Below are 16,461 nucleotides of genomic sequence, written 5' to 3'. Positions count from 1 at the left end.
ACGTAGTAAGCACTTTCACTATTATTTTTGTTATTGCTCAGTATTAATATTATTATGACAGATTCATTCCCAAAGGATTTCTTTAAATAAAACAAAAATGTAGACTATAACATTGGACAAAAGGAAAACTTGAAAAAAGCCTTAAATGTCTGCTAGAAAAAACACAAAAAATAAAATTTTCAAAATGGTACTCCAAGTTAATTCAAAACTTCTCCACAAGAGAAAATATCACAAAACAAAATCATGAATGAAAAATTTTAAAAACCACAAAAAACAATAAAAAAATTTTTTTAATTTTAAAGAAGACATCAGGTCTTTCGGTGAATTTTTTGTTTAAGAAGAAAACTTAACAGTACTCGTGTTGACTAAGTTGCCCAGAGCTCTGCTTAAATGCAACACAGGACATGTGGTGACTTCAGTATCTGGCTCCATCTCCTGGCCAAAATAAACATGGCAGTATTCTGACAAAATACTCACGCAGCATCAGTTTGTAGAGGATTCAGGTACCGTCCTTGTTCTAAGTTTAGCCTATAAACTTCAGAGCTGCAAAGTAACGAATAAAGTTAAAAATCTGGTAAACTAAAATGAACTTTTCTTCAAGTAAATGTAATTTTTAGAAATATATTTTATTGCTAAGGCATTCCCTTTGTAAAAACTGATAGAAAAATGTATTCTAAACCTAAAAATAACCACCTTATTTGTGAGTTTGTTTATACAGAAAAGTGATTCTAAACCACACATGTGCCATGAAAATATTATGAAGCCATTAAGTAGAATATTGCAATCATGTGCCATACAATGACATTTCCATCAAGAAAGAACTGCACACATGAGTGCAGACCCACAGATTAAGGCGGTTCCATAGGATCTGTACCACACAGCCCAGGTGGGCAGGAGGCTGACCATCTAGGTTTGTGCAAGCACACTCAACGATGTTCGCACCACAACAGAATCACCTAACGACGCATTTCTCAGAACGTATCCCCGTTGTGAAGAAACATGACTGTATTTACAAATAACAGGAGGAACACAAGATCCAAAACGTATACACATGTGTATATAAGAAAAGACTAGAAGGAAACACAATAAAACACTAATAAGGGTTTCCTCTGGGTTGCATAATTATGGGTGATTTTTTTCTTTGTTACATATTTTTATATTTTCCCAATTTTCTAAAATGGATATTATATGTATAATCATAAAAGAAGGTAGCATTTAAGAATTCAGAGTTTTAAAATGCCGTGCAACGGGCCTAAGAAACTGCTTTCAGCACCAATTAGGTTACCCTCGTTTCTCTCTAGATTGAGAGCACCATGTTAATAAAAGTCAACGACGTCACTCGTAAGGGAGCCAGTCACTTTGGAACTACACCCTCTGAGCAACTGAAAGTCAGGGGTCACGCACTATTCTTCTTTTAACCCCGCTCCTCAGTTTTAAGAACAGAAGTTGTCTGAGAAGTCGGAAAGGAGAAAACAAAGAGTGATTAGACCCAATACCTTGCGCCAACAAAGTACAAGTCACAGGATGGATAATGGTAAGAGAAGTCTCTCCCGAACTTTGGTATTCTGGTTTTATAGTAAAAACCTGATTGTGAATGAAATTCAATGTATCTATCATTATGTAAGAAGACAATCTGAAAATGAAACAAAAAAATTAGTTTGCCTAGGTTTCTAGGTAAAGGGTTTATTTTATCATCATTATCAAAACTGGCAAAGCAAGGACAGCCCTGACCTCTCTCACCCTCCTCTCTCTGTAAACACTTGTGTACACACACAACTCTCCATCATGATGAAAGACTGTGATTAAGAACCAAACCTCTCCATTGGCTTCTCGATGCCTTCCTGCACCCTAAATAGTTTTTCTGCAAACCTCACATTCGAACTGAACAACTTAAGACAAATGTCCTTCACTTATCTGGTACCCGCACCTTCTAATAGAGAGCACCGCTCAGTAAGCTCAGTGAATAGTTTCTTACTTTACTTAAGAACACATTTTAATAATCTCACAATCATCACATACGATTTGATAACACCTTGTATAAATTTAACTCTAATGTATTATGAAGATATCTTAAAAATCTGCAGAGTATTTAAAAGCAAATTTATCAATATCTAGAGAAAATACATTACAAAATTATATGTCCCAAATCACATGTTAAATGGCTGCCATAGGCAAAAGGATAAAACCATAGTCCACAGTTCCCAGAACTGAAGACAATGTATAAAGCCGTATCAGCTCAGAAAACTCAGTTTTCCTTCAAGATGACATCTGACATCACTAAAAATGTTTCACTTTAAATTGAATAAGGCACTTTACTGACAATCTTCTGTTGAAAATGACCACAAGAACTGAAAGACGGACTAATGGCACCAAAAAAAGAAAGAAAATATATACGCACTTAGTTGTGTTTTGTATTTCAGAATATGCCACAACCATTTATTTGCAGGGTTAAGAAAATCAATGTACACTACTCTTTCACCTTTCACATGTGAACAAGAAAATGAAAGCAATCCAGCAAATAACACTAATTTAAATGCAAGGATGAAAATCACACATTTAGAATATAAAGTGGTCCAAAAATGATGACTGCTACCAATCCTTACAAACATAAATAAAGTTTCATCTGTGATACGCAAAGCTTATTTTGGTCTTAGACTTGCCAAAGGTATCTCTATCACTGTTGTTTTAAAAGATACTATGGATCATACATGTGACAAACCATAAAAATGTATTAACCAAAAATGATAGGTTTTATTTTAACAATGGGAACATCGTAAAAATACTTATCATAAAAACAAATTCCACTCATTCATTTCTCAAGTATAGTCAATACAAACCAACGCTCTCAAGCATACCTTTGAATAGTCATCAGACAAAGTTTCAAAGGTGACAACTGGAAAACAAGAAATAGTAAGAAAAAATAAAATTATCATCTGCTTTTTAATAAAAATCCAAAGATGCAAAGATTCTAATTCAACACAAAAATTATATACAAATGCTGGCTTTTGTTTTCCTTGTTTGCCCCTACATAAATCAAGAACAAAGTTGCCATTTTAAATTGCCCCAAAAACACCAAATGGAAAATCAAAAGCCTTATAATTTCTCAATACAGATCAACTAGATTTTCTGCTGAACTGGATCAAATTAAAAATAGGTAAATTAGGGGCCGGCCCCATGGCCGAGCGGTTAAGTTTGCGAGCTCCACTTTGGAGGCCCAGGGTTTCACCAGTTCTGATCCTGGGTGCAGACATGGCACCGCTCATCAGACCATGCTGAGGTGGAATCCCACATGCCACAACTAGAAGGACCCACAACTAAAAATACACAACTATGTATTGGGGGGCTTTGAGAGAAAAAGGAAAAATAAAATCTTTAATAAAAAAAATAAGTAAATTCATCAAACATAATGACTTCTAAATTTTGCCACGGTTTTTCTGAGATGTTCAAAATAAAATAATAGACACTGAAAAACACTAAAAAATTGTTGCTTTAAAAAAAGATAACATGGGGCTGGCCCTATGGTGTAGTGGTTGAGTTCTGTGTGCTGTGCTTCAGCAGCCCAGGGTCTATAGGTTCAGATCCCAGGTGCAGACCTACACCACTCATCAGCCATGCTGTGGCAGTGACCCACACACAAAATAGAGGAAGGCTGGCAGGGATGTTAGCTCTGTGCGAATCTTCCTCAACAAAAAAAAGAAAAAAAAAAGATAACAGTAACTTTTTACTCACTCATAGTATACCTGCTAAACAAAAGTAAAGAGTGAAAACAGTTTTCATTAGCAGCACATGGAATTTGCATTGTTTTTAAAAACAAAAGTGTGAAACAGGTTAAAACTTCTTTTCCCTCAATCTCAAACACGAGTCCACCAGATAAAAATACCTGAACTCTCCTGTTCCAACCTGCCCTCTGTGCTAGGCAGAATTCTAAGAATGACACCACCGACCTGCCCCCTTGTATAGGTCCCTCTTCTGGAGAATGTGGGTGGAATCTGTGGATGTGATGACATCACTCCCATGATTACGTCACATTATATGGCAAAGGGGAGATTTATAATCACATGAGCCCTTCAAAGGCAGAGTTTTCTCCAGCTGGTGGCAGAAGGGGAAGTCAGAGAGATTCGAAGCACAAGAAGGATTCAGTAGGCTGTTGCTGGTTTGAAGGTAGAGGGGACAAGGTGATGACAAGGAACGCAAGAAGCCTCCAGAAGCTAAGAGTAGCCCCAGGCTGACAGTCAGCAGGAAACAGGAACCGCAGGACTACAACCACAACAAACCATTCTGCCAAACACCTGAAAGTTTAAAAACGAAGCTTGCCCAGAGCCTCTGAATAAGAGTCCCACGTGGCTGAGGCCTTGAGTCCAGCCCTGAGCACAGCCCACAGCAGGGCCTGGATGGACTTCTACAGAGCTGTAAGCCAACAAATGGATGGGTTAAGTGGCCACGTTTATGATAATTTGTTACCCAGCAAAGAAAACTAATACACAACCCGTTCCCATTTTAATGAGCAGAAAAGCAGCCAAACATAAGCATACCTCGTTTTATTGCACTCTGTTTTATTGCGCTTCGCAGATACTATTTTTACAAATTGAAGGTTTGTGGCAACTTTGGGTCAAACAAGTCTATTGGTGCCATTTTTCCAACAGCATTTGCTCACTTCATATCTGTGTCACGTTTTGGTAATTCTTGCAATATTTCACACCTCTTCATTATTATTACATACGTTATGGTGATCTGTGATCAGTTATCTTTGACGTTGCTATTGTAATTGTTTTGGGGTGCCACAAACCACCTACATAAGATGGTGAACTCAACCAATAAATGTTGTGTGTTCTGACTGCTCCCACTGGCCACTCCCCTGTCTCTCTCCCTCTCCTCAGGCCTCCCTAGTCCCTGAAACACAATATTGAACGTACGCCATTAGTAACCTTACAAGGGCTTCTAACCGTTCAAGTGAAAGGAAGAGTCGCACATCTCTCACTTTAAAGCAAGGAAGCCATGTCGAAAGCTAAGACAGGCTGAGGTCTTCCTGTGCCAAACAGCTAACCAAGTTGTAAATACAAAGGAAAAGTTCTTGAAGGAAATTAAAAGTGCTACTCCAGTGAGCACGTGAATGACAAGAAAGCAAAACAGCCTTATTGCTGATATGGAGAAAGTTCTAGTGGTCTGGATAGAAGAGCAAACCAGCCACAACGTTCCCTCAAGCCAAAGCCTGACCCACAGCCAGGCCCTAACTGTCTTAAATTCTGTGAACGCTGAGAGGGGAGGAAGCCACATAAGAAAAGTTTGAAGCTAGCCGTGGTTGGTTCAAGAGGTTTAGAGAAAGAAGCCATCTCCATGACATAAAAGCGCAAGGGGGAGCGGCTAGTGCTGATGCAGAAGCCACAGCAAGTCATCCAGAAGGTCCAGCACAGATCATTAATCATGGTGGCTACACTCAACAAGAGACTGTCAATGTAGATCAAACAGCCTGCTGTTGGAGAAGTTGCCGTCTAGGACTTTCATAGCTAGAGAGGAGAAGTCAGTGCCTGGCTTCAAAGTTTCAAAGGACAGGCTGACTCTCGTGTTAGGGGCTCACGGAGCTGGTGACTTTCAGTTGAAGCCAATGCTCATTTACCACTCTGAAAATCCCAGAGTCCTTAAGAATTATGCTAAATCTACTCTGCCTGTGCTCTATGAATGGAACAACAAAGCCCAGATGACAGCACATCTGTTTACAATAAGGTTTATTGAATATTTTATGTTAAGACCTATTGCTCAGAAAAAAAAGATTCCTTTCAAAATATTACTTCTCACTGACAATACACCTGGGTCACCCAAGAGCTCCGATGGAGATATACGGTGAAATTAATGTTGTTTTCATGCCTGCTGACACAACAGCCACTGTGCAACCCAAGGTGCAAGGAGTAATTTCAATTTTCAAGTCTTATTATTTAAGAAAATACATTTGGTAAGGCCATAGCTGCCACAGATAGAGATTCCTCTGGATGTCTCTGAGCAAAGTAAACTGAAAACCTTCTGGAAAGAATTCACCATTCTAGATGCCATTAAGAACATTCAGGATTTATGGGAAGAGATCAAAATATCAACGTTAACAGGAGTTTGGAAGAAGTTGTTCCAGCCTCATGGATGACGCTGAGGGGTTCAAGACTTCAGTGGAGGAAGGAACTGCAAATGCGAGAGCAAGAGAACTGGAACTAGAAGTGAAACCTAAAGAAGTGACTGAATTGCTCCAATCTCGTGATAAAACTTTAACGGGTGAGGAGTTGCTTCTTACGGATTAGCAAAGAAAGCGGTGTCTTAAGATGGAATCTAATCCTGGTGAAGATGCTGTGCAGACTATTGAAATGACAAGAAAGGATTTACATAAACAGTGGATAAAGCAGCGGCAAGATTTGGGAGGACTGACTCCAACTTTGAGAGAAGTTCTACTGTGTGTAAAATGCTATCAAACAGCATCACGTACTACAGAGAAACCATGAAAGGAAGAGTCAATCGAAGCAGCAAACTTCATTGTTGTCCTGTTTTAAGAAACTGCCACAGCCACCCAAGCCCTCAGCGAGCACCATCCTGGTCAGTCAGCAGCCATCAACACCGAGGCAAGACTCTCCACCAACAAAAAGATTTGGACTTGCTGAAGGCTCAGATAATGGTTATAATTTTTTAGCAATAAAGGTTTTTTTAATTAAGGTATGTACATTGTCTTTTTAGACATAATGCTATTGCACAATTAACAGAGTACAGTATAGTGTAAACATAACTCTTACATGCACTGGGAAACCAAAAAATTTATGTGACTTTCTTTATTGTGATATTCAGTTTATTGTGGTGGTTGGGAACTGAACCCACAATATCTCCAAGGCATGTTGTATAAAAAGTTATTTTCATGAATTCAAATTTAACCTCTTACCTTCTGAATCTAAACATCTTTCAAACTTCAGGGACAATTGGTAGGTGTCATAACATCGAACCCGAGGTTTATACGTTCCTGTAAAAAAAATTAAGATGATGTAAAACCTAAGGACATACTTTTCATTATCAGTATCTCATTGATATGTTGAGTACACTTTCTGTTCAGAGGTAAGCCGGATTCATGATAACCATATCAAAGGAAAAGAACTTAAAAGCAGCCCTCCCAACATCACAAGGGGAAAGGCACAAAGGATATAAACAAAGAAGTCATAGAAAATGAAATACAAATCACTAATAAACTTCACAAATTATCTAACAAAGAAGATTAAAACAATGAAATAGTTTTTGTCCATCAGAATGGCAAAGATGAAAAGATGGTTAATATCTGTGTTAGTGACGATGTTAAAAAAAAGTACACTCATACTTTGGGGATTAGCACAAATTGTCACAACTTCTACAATCTGGCAATACCTGTAAAATACATGTTTTGTTTATACACCTTGAACCTGTATTTCAACTTATACAAATTTATTCTACAGAAACACACCCACAAGTGTACCAAAGACATGAGAGATGTTCGTTGCAGCACTGTTTACAAATGGTCAAAAACTGAAAGCAAATACAATGTCCACTGGTAGGGAAATGGTTAAATAAATGACAGTAAATCATTACATAGCTCATAAAGAGGATGACGCAGGCCTGTAATTACTGACATGGAAAGCTGCCAAACCACAGTGCAAAGTGAGAGAGTGAGTACGAAGAGCCGGGGGAGCACCACAGTACGACCCCACCTTTGTAAAACTCAACAGGGATAATGTAGTAATTTGTACAGAAAAAAGGTGGAGGAATAGCAGAGTGATTGCCTCTCTCTGCAAAGTGCAATTTTAGGGCCTTTTACATTTTATCTTATGTATTTCTATAATATTTCCATTTTTTATAAGTTTATCATGTTTGCAATCAGGAAAAGAAAAAGGTTGATTTTTAAAACTAATAAAGATATTTTTAAAAGAAAGGAATGAGGGAGTCCTGTGTTTACCAGCATGGATCAAAGCCCAAGATCTCATTTAAAAATAGTATATAGTATAGTGTATATATACACACACACACTATATATATAATATACAGTATATATTACATAATAGGTAATTGTTTACATGTGTGAAACTATACACATACATATTCTGAACATAAAACTGGAGGCTTGAAATGTGGACAGTGTTAGTCAACTGAGACAACCATCAACACAGAACAAAAGACACTGGCATGCAGATGTATAAACGTTCTGTCAAATAAGAAAATGGTTGCAAGAGGGATATAGATGGGTAATGTTAAAGCAGATAAAAAAACGTTATGTGGACAATACACAGGATATATGTACCAAAATCACAACTAAAACAGGTTGGGTAATGCTGTTCTAAACGATAACACATTACAAGTTCCCTATATTTCATGGCTTTTTGATACTGATGAATACCTTAGTGACATAAAAAATATTAGTACGTGATACAGAAAATCATTATGTTAAAAGTGATCTTGGGCTGGCCCGGTGGTGCAGCAGTTAAGTTCGCACGTTCCACTTGGCGGCCCGGGGTTCACCAGTTTGGATCCCGGGTGCAGACATGGCACTGCTTGGCAAGCCATGCTGTGGTAGGTGTCCCACATATAAAGCAGAGGAAGATGAGCATGGATGTTAGCTCAGGGCCAGTCTTCCTCAGCAAAAAGAGAAGGATTGGCGGCAGATGTTAGCTCAGGGCTAATCTTCCTCAAAAAAAAAAAAGAAAAAAGTGATCTTTCCTGGAACTCTCATTCATTGTTTGTGGGAGTGTAAAACGATCTGATCACTTTGGAAAAAACCCTGGCAGTTTTTTATCAAACTAAGCATACACCTACCCTACAGCCCAGCAATGTCCTCATAACAGACTTGTATAAGACTGTTCATAGTGCTTTATAAACAATGGCCAAAAAATGAAAATAGCCCAGGTGTCCATCAAATGGAAAATGCATAAATAAACTGTGATATATTCCGATAAGAAAATACTATCTGGTAATAAAAAACAAAGAACAAACTACTGACACATATAAAAAACAGGCATGAATCTCAAATATAAAGTCCTACGTGAAATAAATCTTAGACAAAAAGAATACATAAAGCATATGACTGCATTTATATAGAGTTCTAAGACAGGGTTTGGTGAAAAAATCAGTCACGGCAGTGGATGCCTATGCATGGGTGGGAGCAGGGACTGACCATGAGGGGAACGAAGGAAATTTCTGGACGAAAGGAAATTTCTATATCTTGATAGGGGTCTGGGCTACACAAGTGTATGCATTCGTCAACTTATCAAACGGTATACTTAAGATTTGTGCATTTCACTCTACGTAAATTTACCTTAAAAAAACCTATAAGCAAATAGTGAACTCTAGTTAATGATATATATGCTGAGGTATTCAGGGGTGAAGTATACTGATATCTGCAACTTGCTTGGAAATGCATCAAAAACGAGGATGGACTGATGGTTGGACAGAAAGATGGGTAGGATAAATATGTAAAAAAGCAAATAGAGCAAACTAATGCAGCATCTAGGTGGTGGGTAAATGGATGTTCATTGTAAATTTTTTTTAATAACTTTGTATGTTCGAAATTTTTCATAATAAAATGTTACGGTAATAAAAAAAAAGTGACTTTTCTCACCATGGCATTTCCTGCTATGAAATGTATGTAAATCATAACCAAAAAGATGCTTACCCGTTGCTAAAATATACTGTCCATCTTTTGACACCTTAATAGTGGTACAAACAGTAGGCATTTCAAAATCTTGAATAAGTTCAATTCTTCTACGGACATCTACAAAGAGAGAAAATAAATTAACTGGTTTAACTACCATGTGTTTACTCTCTATCACAGGAAGAAAAAGCATTCAGAGCAGTCACTGCAAACAGGTCCATCAGGCCCAGTGCACCCCAGCCTTGGGAGCACACCAGGACGGCCTCACCCACTACACAGCAAGAGTTCTTCTTAGGTCATACACTATGTTTCTAAGCTAAGTTTTTTATTTTCTATTTTGACTTTTTAAACAGGAAAGAGTATCATCATTAATTGAAAAAGGAAACGTCCATAATAGTGCATCACACTTCCAGTCTTAAGATGCGAATAAATGGGGAACAGAATAAACATTAAGCCACTATTGTTACTCAATCATGGCTATGACAAAAATCTTATCATTTTTCCCTCCTAAATAATAACAAGTTTAAACTATTAAAATGTTAAGTTTATATAACAAACTGCTACCAAGCTGACTTTTGCCTCTGTGGGCACCACTGACGTGCAGCCGAGAGGATCCCGGCTACAGGGAGACTCAGAGAAGTCCCTCTGGATCAAAACGCTAACAGGGACTCTCCCGAAAACTGCTTCCCTCCTGCAAGAAAGTGTGGGTCCTTGCTGGCCGCTATCATAACCATGTGCCCACTGCAAGGACAGTTTACGACTCTATGCATATTACTGCCTTCTTTACTAAACTCAAATACCAGCTTCAAACCAACTGAGTAGGAGTGGCCTACTCAATCTGGAAGACACATGATAGTTTTGAGATGGGTTGGCAGAAAGAGTCAATGAACAATTTTTTCCTTAACCTGAATCCGTTTTCTTACACACTAGAACATTGCAGTGGAATGAGTCAAAAGAAATCAGAATCAGCAGCAATTTTCATTTTCCTTTGGTTTAAGGTTTTAATTTTCTAACTTTAGTACCAAATAAAGCCTACTTTTCCAAAATGCTTCCTTAGGGTACTTATCTCACATCCAGAAACCCTTCAATATCTTGGGTCTTTGAGTTTTAGATAATTTAAAATATATGGGAAGATAAATCACTTTTCATATATGACAAGTTGTAATGGAGAAAATTTAATGAAAATTTGTCCAAAATGATTTCAGTTAAAAACTAATCTTACATGTCTATCTTCTCTGCTGCCATAATCTAAAGAATCAAAATCTTCTGCAATGATCTTTTATTATCGAGTTCTTATGTCCTGTATATAAAATTACTTTGTTCAGAAAGAAAACGTTCATTGTCTCTATATCTCAAAAACTGACAAATGGAAAAAGATTCTGATACACTGGAAAACAAAGCAATTATGGAACCATTAGGAAAGACAGTCCTTCTTGGGCCTCTTACATTCCTGCACATCTTGCTGGGTATGGCAAGACTGCAAGGCCCTGGCCACTCCTTAATCTGAGCCATTTCTCAGGGTTATTTACGCAGCTGGGAACCTTGACAGGTGAGGTAACATGTCTCCTCCACACAAAGACAGGCTTGCTTACTGATTGCTATAAAAGCAGTGTACTTCCCAAGTTCAGTGTTCCTCAGCTGCAACACAAACCCACTGCATGCAGAGCATCCCTCTGGGCCGTGCTGAGTGCCCCGTGGGACTTAAGGGCAAGGGGAGCTGACAGACACATGCTGATGCTCATGCCATCTGCTGTGCTGCATGAGGTTCTCTGACCCAGGAGCCTACGTCTTCTGCTATTATCCAAGAAACAGTAATAGGCCAACTTATTAGCATGTAGCTAAAATTGAACCCCACACCCACCAGGAATGTATCAACCACAAGAAAAGGTTTCTTAAGAAGGAAAAGGGCAAAAAGTTTATTTGCCACTGCAATTTTGTAAACCTACACTTAAATATGGTAATAAATGAGTGAAAGCATTAGAACACGGATCATGAATGTAGCTAAAGTGGGAAAAAATAAAACTCACCAACATTCTTCTTCTGTAGTGCTCTCTTCTTCCTGTCAGAAAGCCACTTAAACAAAAGGAAGAGACTTGACTTTAAAATGTATTTACTTGAATTGTTTTTCTGCTTACAAAAATAATACATGCTCATATTAAAAAACTGAAACCTCAAAGGAAAATATAACAGTGAAAATATTGTGTAATTCTAATCCTACTGTTAACATATCCTCTGGATTTTTTTCTTGTATATATTTACATAAAATACAACAAATTTTTAGAACTACTACTCTTATTTTACACAAAAGAAAACTAATTCATCTAATTAATCTAAGGGAAAGCAGTAAGCCTCAAATATTATGGGTTATAACTAATATATGGGACAACTTAAGTGAAATTTTAAAAAGCAAAACATTAAAAAGAAAGTTTCTTAAAGAAACATATTTTTACAAAGATAAAACTAGATAAATAACTGAGCAAACAGCTGACACTTGGTAATATAGAAATGATACTTTTTAAAAATCACATTCACTGATACCAGATTTTGTTTTGTAATTAACGTACCTCAATTTTGCAAAGAGTATAATTTCACTGCATGAATAGGTGCCAACAACGAAGCACTAACCAATTATGATTGCCCTAAAGCAGTGGTTCTCAACCAGGGGCAGACTGGCCCGGCCACTCTCCCCTCTCCGCGCTCCCCCACACCTCACCAAAGGGCTTTTGGCAATTCCTAAAGACATATTTGGTTGTCATAACTGAGGGGTGTGCTCCTGGCATCTAGGGGGCAGAGGTCAGGGATGCTAACAAACATCCTACAATACGCCGGACAGCCCATACAACAAAGAATTGTCCAGCCCAAAATGTCAATAATGATGAGGTTAACAAACCCCACCTTCAAGAAACGAAAGAAAAGCAAGAGAAAAATTAACAGACATCATCTCCAAAAGCACGAACCCAATGTACAGCCTGCGTTAGACACACATTAGATTCTTTAGGATTCTCTGGTCATGCAGCCCATCACTCGAGACTCTAAGTATGATGCCTGAGGCAGTGTCTACATTTGAAGAGGTGTCATTCTTTGAAGGGCTCGAGTCTGAGCAAGAGCTTTCCTCCTGCGTTTGAGTTCAGTGCGTTGATTTATTGGTTTACGCTAGTCTTTGTGATTAAATTGCTCTGATTTTATTTTAGGTGCTAATGTTTCAATCAAAGGTGATGTTAAAATACACTTCTGGGCACTCAAGATATTCTTTTACATCTACCTATCACAAGCAGAATCAGGACACATTACCAGGGCTTCTCCTTTAAGAGGGGATCCAATTTTCTCTTCTCAGAAAGTTACGCTCAAGAAAGGGGCACTTCATTCAATAACTAGTCTCACACATCATGAGCAAAAGAGCTTGGGGCCAAGGGAAGGGGACCGAGATTTCCTTCTAAATGGGAGCCTGGGACCATAAAGGGCCAGAAATTCTGTAACACAGTGATGATGGGAAGGATGGAAAGTTCATTCAGGACTTCCTGTACAAACTGACAGCTCCACAGGAGAGCACACAAGACAGAGAGTCAGCATGGGGCCGGAACAAATGCATCTAGGGTCAAAAAAAGTTCACCAAAGAACTGAAAGTTGTTATTAATTTGTCATCTTCTCTGTATTCTATAAATTCTGTACAGCTAATAAAGAATGACACTTTACCAGTGCCAAATAATTTAATCAGAAACTTAGAAAAAGAGTTCTGGACATGGCAATGACCTAATTCTCTCACTGGACAGGTGCCTCACTGTTGTTGAAAAGAAAGAGACCCTACTTGATCTTACTAGAAGCAGGTAAAGCAAATTAGGCAACTGTTGATAAGTTAGAATTACTTTAAAAGAAGATTCAGAGAGATGACTATACTACTACACACACAACTGTCTGCTCAACATTTCCACTTGATGTTTATTAGAACTCCAAACCTTAAGCACCAAAAATAAAACCTTTGATCCTTTTAGCTCACTACCCTCTTCCTCTCCACCCACAATGTGCTCAATTCTTCTCCATTTCAGTTATCAGCAACAACATGTACCTGGCTGTTCAGATCCAAAACCTAAGAGTTCTCTCTTGATTCCTTCCTTTCCTTCACCTCAACTTCTCCCCAGCCCTATCTGATCCATTTGCAAATCCCATTAGCCTTCCTCCAAAATACCTCCCGAATCCCACTGTGTCCTAGCATTTCCTTTGCTACCATCCTAGCCCAAGCCACCAAAGTCTCTCAGTTGGACTACCTAACTCATCTCCACTGATTCTCTCCCCAGCTATAGTCATTTGCCACTCAGCAGCCTAGTTTAAAACCCATCAATGGCTTCCAACAGCACTAAGAATAAAACCCCAACTTCCTACCTTAGCCTGCAAGGCCCACCTCTCCAGCCACATCTTCCCCCACTCTCTCCCATCACTCAGCATACCAAAGCCACAGCTGTGCCACTTCTCCATCACGCCAAGTGCATTCCCATTGTGGAACCTTCACACTTGCTGTTCTCTCAGCACTGAAAACTCTTCCTTCCCCCAGATTTTCACATGACTGGCCCCTTTTCATCATCCAAGTTTCTCCACAAATGTCACCTCTTGTAGAGAGGGCTTCCCTGAAAGATTTAGTCAAAACATTTTTTCTGAACACTTCATCTACAACAGCTCTCTTCTAGTCACTCATCACTCTAAGCACTTACCAGTATCTGAAGTTGTCTTCTTTACTTAATTATTATCCTTTTCCCTAACAGGGAACCTTATCTGACACGTTCACCACATATCCCAACACTCAGAACAGGGCTGCCTGCACGTAGTCACTTCTCAACTGGAGCTGAGGAGTTATTTAACCTGAATTCTGAGAAGAATGGAAGAATCTAATCACTCGCTCCAAATCTTTCAGGAGTGAACACATGGAAGAGCTATATTTATTCTGATTTCCAAGGGCAGGACTCAGACCAACAGCAGCATGCTATAAAGTGGCATGTTTTAAAACCCCTAGCTAACAAGTAGTCTCAATATGGAAATAAACGTCTGCAAAAAGTTTCCTCTGGCTGGAAGTGTTGGGACAGAGGCTTGACCATCACTTATAAGAAATAAAATCCAAGCTCCAGAGCCTAGGAGTGTGACCCTGAATAAGTCACCCTTCCCCTCGCTGGATCTGTTGCATATTTTAAACATGAGAAGACTGGAAGAGAATCACTGATTTTCCAAGCCCCTTACAACTTTGATGTCCTAAGACTCAACGAAATCAAGTTAAGTCCAACAGGGTTCAATAACACTGCCCTCTACACAATAAATTCTGCAGACGCAAAGTCTGCATTTCTCTTGCTCACTGTTGTATTTCTAAAACTTGGTATACACAGGAACTCAACAAACAGCTAATCAACACGTATTAAAATGGGGGAGAAATGTCTGTCAACTAATCTGTCCCCGTTTTCCTCCTCGATGTGGCAGCGGCTGTGAACATCCACAGAAGCCCAAAGGGACGCGGCCTCTGTTCTAGGGAACTTTACAAAAGTTCAAGCAAAGCTCATGAACCCTGATCACCCTCGGCCCCGCTCTGGCGCGGTGACAGCAGTGTCCTCGTCTCCCGGTGCCGACCAGCTCCCCCGCGCCGTCACTCGCCTCTGGGCCTCCCGAAGTCGGCGTCCGGCCAGGGCCCTCCCTGCTAAAACAGCGGCCAGGGCCGGGGAGAGGGGGCAGGTGCCCCGCGCTGAGGAGGCCCCCGAAGTGACTCACCTCGGGAAGGGACTTGCCGCAGCTGAGACTGTAAATCTTCACTTCGTTGAGGCTGGAGACCTGCATGGCTGCGCCGAGAAGCGGCTGCCCCTGCTCCTGGCTGGACCCCCCTCCGGGGAGTGCACGCGAGCATCCAAACCCGAGGACCTCCGCGCCGCGCCTCTGCGGCGTGCTGCGCTGCGCCGGCTGATGACGCACTTCCGGGCGCCGGAAACGCGCCAGTTCCCGGAAGAGGAAGAGTTGCGGCGTTAGGGAAGGGAAGGGAAGCGGCCGGGAGGGGAAGGGTTGAGTCTGTAGCGAGGTGGCGGGGGCACGCGGCGACCCGGATACGGAGATGGCCGGGGACCGCTGTCCGTCTTGTGAACTTGTCGAGTGGCAGGAAGCCCTTCGGGTCGCTGCCTAGGCCGCAGGGTCGCTGTCCCGGGTGAGGCGGGCGGTGCTGGCTGGGCTGGCTGGACGGAGCCTTGAGGGCTGGGCCGAGGGAACCCAGCGAGAGAAGGCGGCCAGTGAGAGAATTCAGAGTGGAAGTCTATTCTTTTCTCCCCTCTGGTGTTTCTGCAACATTACAGAAATAAATGCTCTTTTAAATTGGTGTATTAAAATGTTACCTTTGTCTGAATTTGTTTGACATTCACCCACTAAGGAGGGAAATAAAAAGGATACTGAGACAGGAAACAGTAAAAGAAGGAGTGGCGGTCGGGAAAGAAGTGGATTTGAACCTGATGTCTTTCGAGACGGTTGTGTGACAGTAACGACAGACACAACCCTTCGTGTACACGGCGTTTTCAGAAAGTTCACAAAGTTTCTCTTGATCGTCCAATTACATAGAGAACCGCCTTCACTGTTGCCTGGATCTGAGGACTTGAGAATTCTTGGTTTAGATGAAAACTTAAGGGGAAGGTGTAGATTAACTGCAATCAGACGGGTCCTTTTGACATTGGATCATAGTATTAACTTGCCTTTCATGTAACTGAGGTGGTCCTTTTGAGCAACAGGCTTGTGGTGGGGGTAGAGACTTCTGGGCTTAGCAATTTTATTTCTATAATAATGGTCCTTAAAGTCCCAGTCCAGATTCTACTTTCTGC

The 16,461-nt window shown here is 40.1% G+C and overlaps 1 protein-coding gene across 1 annotated transcript in view; it reads right to left on the bottom strand.

The window, feature by feature from the left end:
• NOL10 (nucleolar protein 10) overlaps window positions 1-15,931 on the bottom strand; it is a 108,689-nt gene extending 92,758 nt beyond the window's left edge. The window contains exons 1-7 of the mRNA XM_001918262.6: window positions 15,377-15,931; window positions 11,662-11,707; window positions 9,656-9,754; window positions 6,908-6,985; window positions 2,856-2,893; window positions 1,497-1,633; window positions 478-543 (exon numbers count right to left, since the gene is read on the bottom strand). Coding sequence (XP_001918297.2) covers window positions 478-543; window positions 1,497-1,633; window positions 2,856-2,893; window positions 6,908-6,985; window positions 9,656-9,754; window positions 11,662-11,707; window positions 15,377-15,442 — 530 coding nt within the window. The 5' untranslated portion in view covers window positions 15,443-15,931. The remainder of the gene's footprint in view (window positions 1-477; window positions 544-1,496; window positions 1,634-2,855; window positions 2,894-6,907; window positions 6,986-9,655; window positions 9,755-11,661; window positions 11,708-15,376) is intronic.
• Window positions 15,932-16,461: the final 530 nt, after the last annotated feature.

The sequence above is a fragment of the Equus caballus genome, chromosome 15, assembly GCF_041296265.1.
Source record: "Equus caballus isolate H_3958 breed thoroughbred chromosome 15, TB-T2T, whole genome shotgun sequence".
Lineage (NCBI taxonomy): Eukaryota > Metazoa > Chordata > Mammalia > Perissodactyla > Equidae > Equus > Equus caballus.
The sequence above is the reverse complement of the archived record's forward strand: the minus strand, read 5'-3'. Positions and strand labels throughout refer to the sequence as shown.